The sequence below is a fragment of the Cygnus olor genome, chromosome 6, assembly GCF_009769625.2.
Source record: "Cygnus olor isolate bCygOlo1 chromosome 6, bCygOlo1.pri.v2, whole genome shotgun sequence".
NCBI lineage: Eukaryota > Metazoa > Chordata > Aves > Anseriformes > Anatidae > Cygnus > Cygnus olor.
The window spans coordinates 25,254,351-25,269,615 of NC_049174.1; the positions used below are offsets into that span (position 1 = coordinate 25,254,351).

The 15,265-nt window shown below is 41.1% G+C and overlaps 1 protein-coding gene across 2 annotated transcripts in view; it reads left to right on the top strand.

Moving 5' to 3' along the window:
• ADCY5 (adenylate cyclase 5) overlaps positions 1–15,265 on the top strand; it is a 216,048-nt gene that overhangs the window by 155,882 nt on the left and 44,901 nt on the right. For both annotated transcript variants that reach the window (XM_040562145.1, XM_040562146.1), the window contains exons 6-8: positions 2,938–3,096; positions 4,129–4,270; positions 14,521–14,661. In XM_040562145.1, the coding sequence (XP_040418079.1) occupies positions 2,938–3,096; positions 4,129–4,270; positions 14,521–14,661 (442 nt within the window). The remainder of the gene's footprint in view (positions 1–2,937; positions 3,097–4,128; positions 4,271–14,520; positions 14,662–15,265) is intronic.

Sequence of the window (15,265 nt, forward strand, 5' to 3'; positions counted from 1 at the left end):
ACAAGAAGCAGTGATTCTTATCAAATCAGCCCTATAAAGAAAATACTACGTACATTAACCAGAAGCGTCTCACTTTCTGCAGGCTTGATGAAATCCATGGACCTTGACAAGTTGCTCTGTAACCCCCACAAGGCTGGGTAACACCTCAGATGTGTAGACTTCATTGATTAACTGCAACCCACCTCACCTTGAAATAAACTGAGCTGAAGTGCACTCAGTGTTTGTTTACAAATAGCTCTTCAGCAGCCTTTAAAACTGGTTTCCCACTTGATGTGCAATGAATGCGTTTAACAATCTTATATCTTATTAAGTCTGGAAGGTGACACTGTTCTGCTTGTCTCTCCATCCCCCTCTTCCTCCTACCCTAAGGATCAGGACAAGAAGTTTTACAGTTAAGGTAACAAACATCTACTGAACATTCACCTGCAGGCTTTGCCAACACTGGGCCCTGCTTGTTGGCTCATTTCATCTGTACTCAACCGCAGGGCATGTTATCCCAGATCAGAAAGAGAATCATAGAATCATAGAAGTGCTCAGGTTGGAAAGCACCTTAAAGATCATCTAGCTCCAACGTCTCTGCCATGGGAAGGGACACCACCCACCAGACCAGGTTACCCAGGGCCTCCTCCAACCTGGCCTTGGACAGCTCCAGGAAGGGGCATCCACAGTCTCTCTGGGCAAGCTGTTCCAGTGCCTCACCACCCTCTGAGTGAAGAAATTCCTCCCAACATCTGATCTAAATCTCCCCTCTTTTAGTTTAAAACCATTCCCCCTTGTGCTGTCATTATCTGATTGAGCAAAGAGTCACTCATCTATTTTATAAGTCCCCTTTTAAGCACTGAAAAGCCGCAGTGAGTACCCCCCGGAGCCTTCTCTTCTCCAGGCTGAACATCCCCAGCTCTCTCAGCTTTTCTTCATAGGAGAGGTGCTTCAGCCCCTTGATCATCTTCGTGTCCTTCCTCTGGACCTGTTCTAACAGCCCCACATCCTTCTTGTGCTGGGGGCCCCAGACCTGGATGCAGCACTCCAGGTGGGGCCTCACAAGAGCAGAGCAGAGGGGGACAATCTCCTCCCTCCACCTGCTGGCCATCCATCTGTTGATGCAGCCCGGGATGCAGTTGGCCTTCTGGGCTGCAAGTGCACACTGCTGGCTCATGTCGAGCCTTTCATCCGCCAGAACCCCCAAGTCCTTCTCTGCAGGGCTGCTCTCAGTGAGTTCTTCTCCCAGTCTGTGCTCATCTCTGGGATTGCCCCAACCCAGGTGCAGCACCTAGATAGAATTATATTCATTTTACTGCCAGTATAAATCAACTTAAAAAACAAACAAACAAAAAAAACATAAGAAGACTATTCCTTTTGTCTATAAAGGGTAACCAAGCGTGTTTGTTTGCTGCCAAGTCTGACAAAAGTCACCTTCTCATCCACGACCATACTGGGAGAAGTACCCTTGTCTTGTGGCATGGCAGAGGGTGCAGTGGGGTTTGTAGCACTCATGCAGGGTGTTCCTCCTCCCTCCCTAGTGCTGCATGCACGCTTCAGCTGCTGTTGTCCTTGCAAAGCTAATGGCTGCAGCTGCATTTTCACTACTCCAGTTCCTGTTGCTTTCCAAAGTGAAGTGGTCAGAGCTCTTTCAGTTCAGAAGCCTGTGGTGCCTTACCCATATGGAGCTTCCATTCTCTCTGCCAGAGAAGCTTTGCAGCTTGTTAATAAAAATAATGGATGTCACTTCAGCTGGTAGATAATGAACCATAAAAAGATAGGGATTGTAAGGACAAAGGAATTCAAAGCCTAGCTCCTAGCTGTTTCAAAGAGACGTGGTCTTGAACAACTTTAAGGGGCATATTATACTGCAAGGAGTGATCTAGAATCCAGAATTGGTATATCTTTAATCATTCATTTTCATCAATAGCTAAAGCATAAATATTAGATCTGTGTTGATGTTAGGAAGTTAACAGGACTTACGTGTCCAGAGGATGTAATTTAGAAAGGAGTAGATGAACCTGAAGACCAAAAAGATTGAAATCTTGTAGATACAATGTATGACTTCATGCTTCGAAGTACTAACAACACAAAGGAAAGGACTGTCCTATGTAATAATGTAGGTGAATTTCCGCATGGAACATGGCCATTCTGGAAATTATGTGACCGGCAATAATGAGAAGCAGAGTTGTTCTGATGTCTTCATCAAGACTTTCCCCTACCCACATTCCTGAATGTATTTTCCATGTGAACAACTCTTGAAGTTAACTTTTGCCCTAAAAGGGCAAAACCCACAAAGTATTCCAGCAGTCATTTTGGGAGTAAACAGGGCATCCAAGACCTCATTAAAATCAGAGTTTGAGTATTTGTAGCTGCCTGTTTGGAGTGACTGCAATAGATGTGGTTCTCTGGTTTTGCTGCTCTGACTGCAGCTGTAAACCCCGTTCAAGCTTTCCAACGGCAGTGGGGTATTTCACACAAATATCATATTTCATCTGTGGAACAGTTGATGCATGGTGCCATACAGACAAATTAAGATCTCTGAAATCATTTCCTTTTTATTTTTGAAACATGCTATTACTCTTAATGATGCTGAGTGCAGGCAGGTTATGTCCAGCTTTGGTACGGAAATCAAAGACCAATGCTTTACTCTTTTCACTGTCCCCAAAGAAAATTTTTTATAAATTTTCAGCTTGGCCATGAGTTCAGAGGACATGCATTTACTCCAAGGGGTCTCCTAATCTAATTACTACTCTGCTTGCTCAGCCAGGCCATCCAAGTACAGTGCAGCCTGTCTGGTTTTGTTTTGTTGTCCTGTTATTGTGGATGAGAAGCACTGTGTGTATACATGAATAATTTATAGGTCGTTATGGATTTCTGTATTCTGGGCGCAAGTTTGTGTCACCAACTACAAGTGTGCAGTTCTTAGTGTTATCCTTTTCCTATATCTCTTTTCAGATTAGTCCGGGAGGTGACAGGAGTAAACGTCAACATGAGGGTTGGAATCCACAGCGGGAGAGTTCACTGTGGGGTCTTGGGCCTTAGGAAATGGCAGTTTGATGTGTGGTCAAATGATGTTACATTAGCCAACCACATGGAAGCAGGGGGCAAGGCTGGGTAAGTTGCTTCTTCAGAGCTGTTATGTTAATCCGTGCGTCGTTTTGTGTCTGACACTTCACAGTGAGGTGTGGAAATGGGAGACAGAGGTTCAGGCAGACTGTGTGCCTGCTGCAAAATGAGCTGTGGATATAGCATTTTAAACATATACAGATGTTAGCAAGGTTATTCAGTTCCATGTCTACATGTCTTTGGTTACAGAAAGACTACAAAATCCCAAGATGGGCATATTCTTCTGTGGTAAGAAATGAATTCCTTCTCTGTGAAACAAAGCTGATAGCTGCAGCAGAAAGGAACAGGTGTGTGTGAACACAAGCAGAGCTGGTCATGGTTACAAAGAGATGTGACTGTGTGTTAACAGTGCTTGCTGGAGAGCATCCCAGCTATTGCTGGATAATGTGAGAAGTGTTGTTTCAGACCAGCCTTTTGTTTTGAAAGACTCCTTTCAGTGAGCAGAATCAGTTCTTGTTTCACCACTGCATGGACCAGCTGAAGTCTGACTTGCTGCCAAGCTGTCCCGGGGAGATAATTGCTCTACACAACTTTTCATGTCTTCTCTGTTCTGGAAGAAAGTGCAAGACTATGGTACTTGGCAGGATACTTCTACTAGACACTCTTGTACCACAGTGATTAATGAGATGCAATAAAAACGTACATGCTCCAGTATATATTACATGTGTCTGCTGAATAGACATATTCTTGTGAAGGGCCTGTATTTGCCAAAAATACATATATACATATCTGCTGTGTGATAGGGTGAAGTGAATAGAAGAATGAGTGCTTTGTTTCTAAGGAGGTGCTTATAAATAGAGGTGTAACATGCTTCTCTCTTTAAGAAGATGTCCTGCTTCCTCTAAAATAGATGAAACTCCTGTGCCACGTCTGTAAGAGTCATAGCATGGCTAAACAACTTGTTTTTTGTTGCCCATTTGTTCCAGGACATGGAACCTGTCACTGACAAGAGCTGATCTTATAGATACATGATAACTTTTCAGAGGCTACAAAATTGTCTTGTCTTTTGTCTCCTTTAAGGCGCATCCACATAACAAAAGCAACCCTGAACTATCTCAATGGAGACTATGAGGTAGAGCTGGGCTTTGGAGGGGAACGCAATGCTTATCTGAAAGAGCACAGTATCGAGACTTTCTTGATTGTACGGTGCAGCCAGAAACGGGTAAGGTCAAACAAACTAATGCAGGTTTTAGATACTTTTAATAACAAGATGATCTCCAAGACATCAAAGTAGAGTGAACACCAGCTTTTTTAGATGAATGAGGACTGTGTGTGTGCAAAGCAATTGAATGTCTGACCTTCAGTGGCAAAAACTCCAATTTCACTCTCCTCTTCCTGAACTTTTGCATATGTAGAATGGAGTGTAGCCACCTTCTGCATAAAGTTTCTGCACCAAGTACTTTCTAGTTCTATCAAAAAAATCTGTCCTGAGTTATTTTCAAAATCATTTTTAACAATGTTTTTAATGTAGATTTGTGTGGTGGTTTATTTTTTCTATTAATTTTGATACTTGTGCGAGTTCTTTAAGCAACAGATTAAAAACACAGAGATGTTTTCTCCATCAGATTACAAACAGAGTTGGTTTTGTCCATTGGCTCACCATATTGCCATGAACATAAAATTTAGAGCAGTTCTTACCATTAATTTTCAGCCTTTGCTTCTGAAGATGGGAAAATCTGGCCCACTGTAATGATGGATGACCACTGTGACAATGGGATGAGATCATACCCATTGCTATGACACAGGTCAGCCTGCACATAATAAGGCTATAAGGGCACTACTGACTTGAACTTGCATCAAGTCAAACTCAAGCGGACTTCAGCCAATATATCTTCTTTTTATGACGCTGCCAATAACAGAAAATAGGTTGATGTTACTACTAGTTTGTATTCTTTTAAATAGTGGTAGACTTTAATATTAGAAAAGAGCCTTTTTGGTCATCTAATTGAGCCTTCCCAGTAATATTTCTCTAAGTAATTTCTGCACTATAGACACTGCTTTGCTATTCACATTACGGACAAGCATATAAAGGTTGCTCCAAACTGAAAATCATTTAAAATGTTTCTGCATCTAAGACCAATTAAAGCTTCCCACAGCCATAAATATGGCCACCATGAGATTAAATGAGTAAATATTTGTGACATGTTCCAATAGCATGGTTGCTATGAATAACTGTAACACCTATACAGAACTACTTTGCTACCATTGCCTCATTTCCTAAGAGAATATAAGCCTCAAATCTCCTTAATAGATATTGTGTAAAAAATCTCCAAGAAAAACCCTTATCATCTGCTAAAGAGAGAAGCTGATGTTTTGGTTTCTATCTGCTCATAAAATAAATCTCATTAACAATTGTCAATCTTCAAAAGAGGATTAGAGCTTGCAGTGCAAGTTTATTGTTTTCTGAGCATCACTGCCTGTCAGTGGACCAGCTGATGTTTATACCTAAACCACTTCCTCATTGCTGGGTACAGTTAAGAACATAAACCAAAATACCCTTATGGTCAGACTCTTATCTCCAGAGGTGGAGAAGCTATATTGACTTGTTAAATCATGCAGTCACTGACTTGTCTGCATGTTCTTGTGGAGAACTTAAGGTTTCTCTGGAGAGAAGAGGAAGACTTAAGGAAACATCAGGATTCTGTTCCTTGCTATTGTAGACAAAACACTCAACAGAGAACCAAACCACTTGGGTTTTGACATAGTTCTTGAACACAGGGCTGTCTTGTGACTGGGAAACTGGACAGAGACTCAAGAGATATGCGGATTCCATTCCAGAATTAGATTTTGGGGAAGTCACATCTTTGTGCCTTGATTTTTCATGTGTAAAATAAAATGTTCCCTCCCCTTACCCCCCTCTTCATTCCTGCATTCCTTCACTACTTTATCTGTATTTATTACAGCTCTGTTATGCAGTGTAGCCCTTAGCTGAAGTCTCCAGGCACTACTATAATGCTGCTGTAACATGCTGCATCCCAGAGTAGTTAAGAACTGGGACGTGCGCATGGCCTACGCAATTATTGTGCTAAATTGAAACGTAAAGAAATTGCTACCCAAGGTCATAGATCTTCATGTTTAGAGTTTGAGGGGCTCCTGGTTTGCCCGTACTGCTGCAGCTTTCTTGCTCCCATAGCCATTTTCTATCCCTTTGTGAGTTGTTTAAAGTTCACTCCCTCTATGAAAACTCATTTCACATAGTAGGAAGATCAGAAGCAAAAAAAGCTTTCTCCCATAGTCAGCTCAGTCTGCCTTGAATATTTTGCTAGATGCTAGGCAAAGTTCTAGCACTTCACTTTTTCCTTCCATTTCTGTTTCATTTTAATGACTTCCTGTAATGTATTTAGCCAGGTTTTCATTTGAGCCTGTTGCAGTAATGACCATAGAGTGTTCACCTAACTTAGTCGTGGATTCCTGTGAGTCGTGTCTGGGTTCCTGCCACCCTCAAACATAAGCCACAGGATTTTCTCGCTGTGTATGCCATTGTGATCCCAGCTAGCAGCATCTCTTCTGCTGGAGAAAACATAAATCATGTCTGTCTTTATTTTCTCCCTCTTGGGCCCAGGCAAGGGCAAGGGAAAAATTTCCCATACTCTGTGCTTGTTCTGTTCACATGGCTTTCATCTATCCTGCCCCTTATACCACTGGATGATGAAGGATATTTGTTTAAAATCTTGGCCCTTCCAGGTAGTAGCTTATATCAGGTTCTACTAAGAATGGTTTTTGATGGATGCTTTGGTAGAAGATTGTCCCTTGGATTCTGATTTCTGCAAGGTGATTAAGATATTTTAACATCTGCTTTGATCAGGCTGCCAGTTGCCTTCGTTTCACAACTGCACTAACTGTATACTTCTTGCAGAGAGTGAAAGGGGTTGTCCGTGTGTAGTAGACCAGTAAATGAGTCTGCTCCCAGCTTCAAAACAACATTATTCGTTCTTCAGTTCAAGCAGTACAAACTCATGCCTGAGGGCCTTAGACGAAAACCCTGCTGTTAGTTCCGGTGTGATCAGGTACATCTGCATCATGCTTTGCAATTCTGATGCCTTTTCAGAAGCAAAAACTGCTTAGTTGCAATTGGCATTGAGATAGTTCTTTCATCTTAAATGATGTTACTTTCTGAAACACCGACCTTTTGAAGCTGATATTTCTCATGCTTGGTCTCTGGATCTAGTAGAGCATGAATTTTAAACAGCTGTCACATCTGCACATTCTAATAAGATTGGTCAGTGGGGAAATACTGTTATTGACTTTGGATAGATATTAATACCTTAAGGTAGCAGTGAATAGAGCAATGTTTTTTTTATATACATATGGGCCATCAGATCTTTTTTCCTAATTCTTTCTCTTATATGTACTGAGAAAATTACGTTGAAATGCTGAATGAATGAACACAATTATTAATATATATGTAAAGAAATGAATTAAAGAATACAAAAAAAAATGGGAGCAGAAATACAGTTTAATTAAAGGTGTATGCTAGAGGATCTAACTCGTGGTGAGGATGATTTACATTATCCCAAGAGCAAATGCACAGGTGACCCGATTTACTGCCTGAGCTATTTCCCAGTTCACACAGGCAGTTTTAAATTACCCAAATACCTGGTCCATCAGTCCCAAATGTTGTCCAAACCCAACAATCTCGGGAGTTCCAGTGAATGCATAAAATGTAACAGCATTTATTGTCATACCCTTTCTGATTACTGTTGCCAAGGGGAGTCATAACTTTGAATTTCCTGTATTTTTTTGTTTGTTTTTACTGTTTCAGCCATGAAATTAATTCATCATGTTAATGCCATTTCCTTGGCACAGAGTAAATGGGAGGAACATTTATCCAGTATTTCGGTTCCATGAACTCAGACTAACTCCTTCTTTGAAAATAGCTTTTTTCCTTCTTAAGGATGCTGTTAACTAGAATATATTTATTTGAGATTTAGGAAAAAAATGCCTACATTTTGATCACTTAGGCTTTAAATAACATCCCTAGAGATGGAAATGTAGTCCTTGATTTCCTTCTGATACACAGAAGGGTTGCTTTCTATTGAAAGAGAATAAACTGCAAAATTTTGAAATCCAGTCTGTTTAGGTTTCCCTTTCCTCATCTCTATTTGCAGATGTTTTCACCTTTCTGTTTGCACTCTCTTCTGATGCTCATTCTCTTGTGGGTAAGCACTTCCCCTGTAAAAAGGGTAGTGACAGAACTGCTTCTCAGATAGCCCAGAGCAGGAGTGACTTATTTCATTATTTTCAGTTTCTTAAACTAGCGTTTTGAAGCCCCATCCAACCTGGCCTTGAGCACTTCCAGGGATGGGGCATCCACGGCTTCCCTGGGAAACCTGTTCCAGTGCCTCACCACCCTCATAGTAAAAAATTTCTTCCTTATATCTAATTTAAATCTACTCTTCTTCAATTTAAAGCCATTATGCTGCATCCTATCACTACACCCCCTGACAAAGAGTCCCTCTCCAGTTTTTCTGTGGGCCCCCTTTAGGTACTGGAAGGCTGCTGTAAGGTCTGCCCTGGAGCCTTCTCTTCTCTGGACTGAAAAATCCCAACTCCCTCAGCCTGTCTTTGCAGGAGATGTGCTCTGGCTCTCAAGGCTGTCCATGTCCCTCTGGATGGCATCCCTTCCCTCCAGCATGTCGACTGCACCACTCAGCTTGGTGTCATCGGCAAACTTGCTGAGGGTGCGCTCGATCCCACTGCCCATGTTACCAACAAAGACATTCCATAGTGCCAGTCCCAGTACTGACCCTTGAGGAGCACTACTTGTCACTGGTCTCCACCAGGAGACCAATTTCTTAAAACATTAAGAAAAGCAAAGCATGTAAGAAATGCATAAACTACAATGTAGACAGGAACGTGTAACTGGAAAAAATCTCTTTGGCCATCAAATCTACTTCAGTGCTATTTGAGGTAGTGCTGTCTAATATTTCTTTTTTGTTATCTGTCACATACTGCCAGTGCTTCTCTCATTAGCAAAGTCCATCATTGCTGCACTGGTGCCAGATGTGATAAAGAAAAAATTAATAACAAAATCTGCCCTAAGACTAATCACTGAGCAACTCTACCAGTAACTTCCCTCCAGCCTAATATATCTTCACTCAAAGCCATCTGTTGCCCTTTCACTGTAAACCAGCTCTTCACCCAGCTTCTAGTTCCCCAACTGTCTTAGCCCCAGTCCCCAGCACAGCACTCTCACAAATATTGTATGGAAAAAACAAGGCCAGTGAGAGCTACTGTACTTTTCCTGTTTAGGAAAGCTTGGATGCTCTCAGGGCTGTTAATTCAAGCCCAGCATTTTCTGCTCTACAGTTCAGTGTCATGATCCCTGACTAAATAGTTATTAAAAGTATCTGTAATCGGAACTGAATCGCAGTTGGCAGTTTTGCAGAAATCTGGGATGGAGGTTGTCCTTCTGCCTTCAGTACATTACATTTAAGTTTTGCTTCCAATTTATGTCATGTTTTCTGTTTATAACTATATTTTTATGATCCCTGTTCTCTTTTGCCTCGACTGGGGCAGTAGTGACTATCTGAAAAGAGAAACAATTTGTTCCTTCAGTTCTGGAGGAATGTAGATTTTTGAACCTCTGTTACCCTTGGGTGATATAGGGTGATTTATATAGGGTGACTTCTGCCCTTATTCACTATTTTTTTCTCATTTGTTTGTCTATATATTTCTATTGAGCTTAGCACCTTAGCATGAAATAAATACGGGAATTCTCCAAGGAGATCTTTGCCATTTCTCTATTACTGGCTTTGCATCTTCATTCTTTATCTGGAAAGCCAGTGTTTCCAGATAAACAGAGACTTACCAGCTAGAATTACTGCCTATTACCTAGTTTGTCACTGGTTTCTAAACTTAGCCCCAAGGCATTGTAGCAAACTACCTAGCATTACCCAGTACAACTTCATTCTTCTACAAAGTGGTTTGGTTTTATTTGTGTTATACTTCTAGGTTTACCTTGCAGACCGTAGCATTCCTAATGCACAGCTCTGTACCCCACCTCTCCACTTTTTTATATCTGTCCTTCTGCAGTAATGCATTTTATTCAAAACCTTTGTCCTGGTCATTACAGCTGTTCTGTCACATCCCTGCTATTCTTACATTATTCAGTTTAATTATTATCGTGGTAAGTGCAAGTTCTTCTTTTGCCTGACTTTCTGGAGTTTGTATAGGAGCATGTCATTTGGTGGCTATGGACAACTTTCTGCTCTTCTCTGCGATCAGGTGCTGCACTAGTTGATTTGCAGAACCAGCACAACATCAGTTCTAATCACTGATAGAAGCTTTGCTCTCTGAAGGGTGCAGAAGTCTGTGTTTGGTGGAGTGGGAAAGTGGTCTTCATTTAAGGTGAATAGGATTTTAACAACATGTTAGGTTTTACAGTCCACAAAATTGTTAGAAGGCTGGAGAAACGCTTTGCTTTGAACACAAGTGGAAACAAAACATGACTGTCAACTGATGAGCAATACTGCTGACTAAACACTGCACTGAGTGCACACAGTCGGCAAACTGAAAAAATGTTTATTTTTTTTCTAATGCCTTTCAGTTGCAGTAAATATGGGTGTTTCTTTAAACAATAGCAGGTACACAACAGTTTCAGAAAGAATTGTTGATGGTGGCCTTGAAACAGCTCAACAAAACTTTGGCTGTAACTCCTAGAAAAACAATTCTCATTCTTTTCTAAATAGCGTCCTGGAACTCCATCCAGCTGAAGAAACAAAATGGTCATTTAAATGTTGTGCATGTGACTGTACTAAAACATCATCAGTCTAATGTGATGATTCCTCAATTGAACAAATTTAATCACAACTCAGCGGGGTTCCACTCATGTAGATTTATGAAGGCAATGATTGGACCGTGTATTACTGCAAGAAATACCATTCACATGTCAGTACAACTTCAAGACAATTGAAGAAACAATTTGTAGCTGAATGAGAAATGTCTGATCCATGCTCAGGCTTCACCGCTTTGTTGTGCTGATAGCGATTGCATATGCTGGAAAATCCAATCATACACTAAAGAAGTAACAGGCATGCTTTATGCAACTGATAATTTTATGAAAATCCCAGCTATTTCTGCACTTCTGCTACAGTATTACTGTAGCTCAGGGTGTGGGAACTGGTGGTGGGAACACAATAAAACCTCTGGGAATAAGATTTACAGGCTCTTTGCGAGTCCAGATTTGAAAAGTTCCCACAACATCTTCTGGAGCGTAGCCACTCTGAATCTGAAAAACAGGCTGCTGTCAGAAACTTTTGCACCTGCTCCTGTTGTTGGTAGTACCTGTAATGAGAAGAACTGAAAGGCATTGTCTGTTCCTTTTCTTTATTCTTCTTTCCTGTTTTGTTATGTTTTAGGTAGCAGTGTGTGCAAGTTGTCCTCATGCTAGGGAGGACAGTTAGCCAGGAAGAAACAGAGTAGGGATCCTCTTAAATTTCCGTACAGGAGCTGTGATCCTTCTCATTCTTCATTTTGAGAGTTTGTTACTATCATCACCCATTGAACAAGTGATTTTCCAGAAAATAAATTAGCTCAACTTTTAAAAATGTCAGGTTTAAAAAAATGTTTTTGAATAAGTATTGATGTTAACAACAAAGTCCTACCATTCAAGATAATAAAGTAGCATACCATATAATGTTAGAAAGCAAAAAATCCACTATTTCTATATACGTGTGTTTTAATCTGATTGGAAATATTGCTGGTATGCAGTTCACAGCCTTTCAGGTAAAGAATTAAACCTTCTTAAGGGGGTGGGGGAAATACTGCCAGACTGCACGTAGCCATGGATAAGTTATGGTGCCTGACCTCAAGATTAGAAACAATCTCAGAAGTATGTATTTACCTATTTGTTCCGACCTTCCCTCAACCCAGACGTGCCAATATACATGTATGAGGTCTTTTATTCCCTTCAGATTAATTAAGTGATTGGCATGAAGTAAAAGTAATGTTTCAGAGTCAACCCACACTAGAAGCAGGTAGTAGGGTCACTCACTGGTCAAGAAGGTTTAGTACATCTGCTTGAATTTTTGGCTTTAAGGCTTTGCTCAAATTCTAAGCAAATTTTCTAGACCATGGGCAAAAATCTACTGAATGTACCTTTTATCATCTTCTGATGTAAAGGTATGTGTAACATAAGTAAATGGCTTTGCTTTTATAGGTCCCCAGACTAGTTTTAGTGTCTGCACTTCTTGATTGCTTCTGGTTGAAAACCCTTCACCAATTTGTAATAGAATAGATTGGCAGTGTCACGTCTATTAGTGAAGACAATGTATATTTGCATATAGATAATGAAACTCTATTTTCTACCAGTTTTCTGGCATCATATCATATAAAAAGGAATTATAACTATGAAAAAAAATCTGTAACTGAAAAAAACACAGAAAGTGCTGCAAATGATTGCAGACACTAAGTGTAATGACTTTTAAAAAACAAAACCTCAAACCAAATCAAGTCAAATCCGGACATCAGTGTTGCATCATACACGTGTATTTTTAGAAACGTTTATAGTGCTGCTCTCCTGGAGGTCATCCAGCGGCACTGTCATGATTGCTCATGTGCAGTTCGGCTGGTGCCAAGCAATGGAGCTTTCAGCACTCTCAGACGAGGCAGTGGTGGGTTTGATGTGGGGAGGAAGCAGTGTGGGAGGCACTTGTAGCCCTGGGGACAGGCGGTGTGGGATCATGTTGGGCTGTCCCCAGCAAACATCCCACCAGCAGAGCTCGCATCTCCTTTGGGTTTGCTCCCACGGTGCCACAGCGACTCCTTGGTGCTTTTTTAGTGACTCAGATGGCTGCTAGCAGGGCACTGAGTTTCCATGAGATGCTACGTCAGTCATTGTGCCTGGGTGGGAAGAGATCTTCGCTGGCAGCCCAGGGCTGCAGTGACCACTGCTTGTCACCATCACGGGTGTCCCGCACAGGGCTCCTGTCACGAGTGTCCCCAGCTGGTGGCCATGAAGCCTGCAGGACTACCTGCCCAGGAATATTTGGTGCCTGCCGGGTGAGCTTGCAGTCTCCTGGGGAATGTGTCATCAGAGTTGTCTCTTCTTTGCAAGAAAGAGATGATGAGTTCCCATGCTTGTCAATCAGGCAGCTTTCCCCAGCACTGACTTTAAACAGTTTTTTTTTCCTTTCTTTAAAAAAAAAAAATAAATTTAAGGCAGCATAACACTTGACATTTAACTCTCTGGTTTCCATGGAAATAACACCAGGTATTTTGCAAACTCCTGACAGGTACAAGTTACAGTGAATAGCACGGTATCAAAATAAATAGATAGGGAAAGCAGATTCCAGGCAAAAACAGCTGCAGACCAACCTGTATTGTCATGCAAGACTTAAGTGAAAATTCTAAGTTTAAAACAACTGATTCTTTCTTGTTAAATTATCCAGTTGTCTGAACACTTTCTGAAACCCCAAATTAACTATTTCATGTAAATTTTTTGGCAATCACATGGAAGCAGTAATTCTCTTGAAATAGGCTCACTCTCTCAAGTAATAAGCAGACAGGTTTTAGCCATTCATGCTATCCAAATTTGTCAAACTCTACAGAATTTATCTCTGTTTAAGTAAGGACGTGATAATTGCTGCACTTCTGTGCTCTTTCAGTTGTTATTGAACTTGAACGAAACCTTTCAGGCAGGTAGTCTACAAGCTTTGCAGTAAGATCCAGATACAACCAAGATTCAAAACCATCTCCAATAACATACCCAAAGACCTTGTCCAAACTTTAGGAAAGTTGTGCCAATGACAAAATTTGCAGCTATCGTCAGGGCAGAGGAGACCATTTTGTTACACTGTGCAATAGTATTGTCCATAGCAGTTACACAGTTCAGTTGTTTATGAGATTTACATGCTCTCCCTGGCATTTCTGAGACGATGCTCTCTTCCTGCAAGTACGGAAAGTGCCTTGCTTGCACCTATTGAGATGGGTGTTCGTTATTCCCAGAGCTTCAAGGTTCCTGTTCTTTAACCAGATCATTCTGCATGTTGTTTCTCTTGCAGACGCAACAATCTTTTTTTTTTTTTTTGAGGACACTTTTTGTAGCTTGAAAGTGCAATTTCATATCTGAAATTATTTGGTTTATTGAAAAGAAAATAGATACCTCTGTTTTGGAATGCCCCCTCTGTCTGCACAGGTTCTGGTGGCTATTCGAAACAAGAAAAGGAGTAATTAAGTAAAATAATGGGCTCCATTTAAGGTAAGTATTCTAAAAATTTTCGCCACATAGTTGTACATGGGGAAAAAGAAATATTGAGCTGGGCCTGCTCATGATCAGCAGCCATTTCACAGAGTTCAAGGTGCAAAACCAACAGCTGGCATGAGAGGTCAGAAGAGAGAGGTACTTGGAGGATGACTGCCTTGTACACGTTTCAAAATTTCGTCTGCATTTCTCTCTCGTGTGTATTTCAGAAAGATGAGAAAGCCACAATAGCCAAGATGAACCGCCAGCGCACTAACTCCATCAGCCATAACCCGCCACACTGGGGTGTCGACAGGCCCTTTTATAACCACCTCGGAGCTCACCAGGTCTCCAAGGAGATGAAGAGAATGGTAATGCCTTGCTTTATGGACATTAATGTCTTTTCTTCTCGATACAGCATTATATAACCCTCCCTGCTTTGTCTGAAGGTTTTTGCAGCCCTCAGGGCATTTTCCAAATGGGGGAAGTAAATTCTTTTTTGACTACAGAAGTAATAATAATTGGTACATCTGGAGGTGAGTGATTGTGAGATGAGGTGCAGGGTTGTTTGGAAGGAGAAGGGAGGCTGAATGGCACAAAGAAGGCTCTTTTGTCTGACTTGTACCCCGTTCTGAAAACTCATCCAGGCTGTTTGAGAAGATGTGATTAGCTACAAAAATTGCTCAGTAACCCAAGCATTCAAACGGCAGATGACATACATTTCTATTAGTTCATAACAGACTTCATCACCTGCAAAGGTTCCTTATTTTGATTATAACAGGCAGATGCTGTTCACCTTCTCTAAGCTATGTGCCAGCATACACTCGTGAGTCTCCAGGAATCATGCCACTGCATTTAGCTCTCGAGAATATGTTATAATGTACATGGATTAATTGGCCTAAGGTATCAGGAATCTTCATTTCATAATTATACCCTTCATTACTTCTAAATTAAAATGAACAATAGCCAGTTACC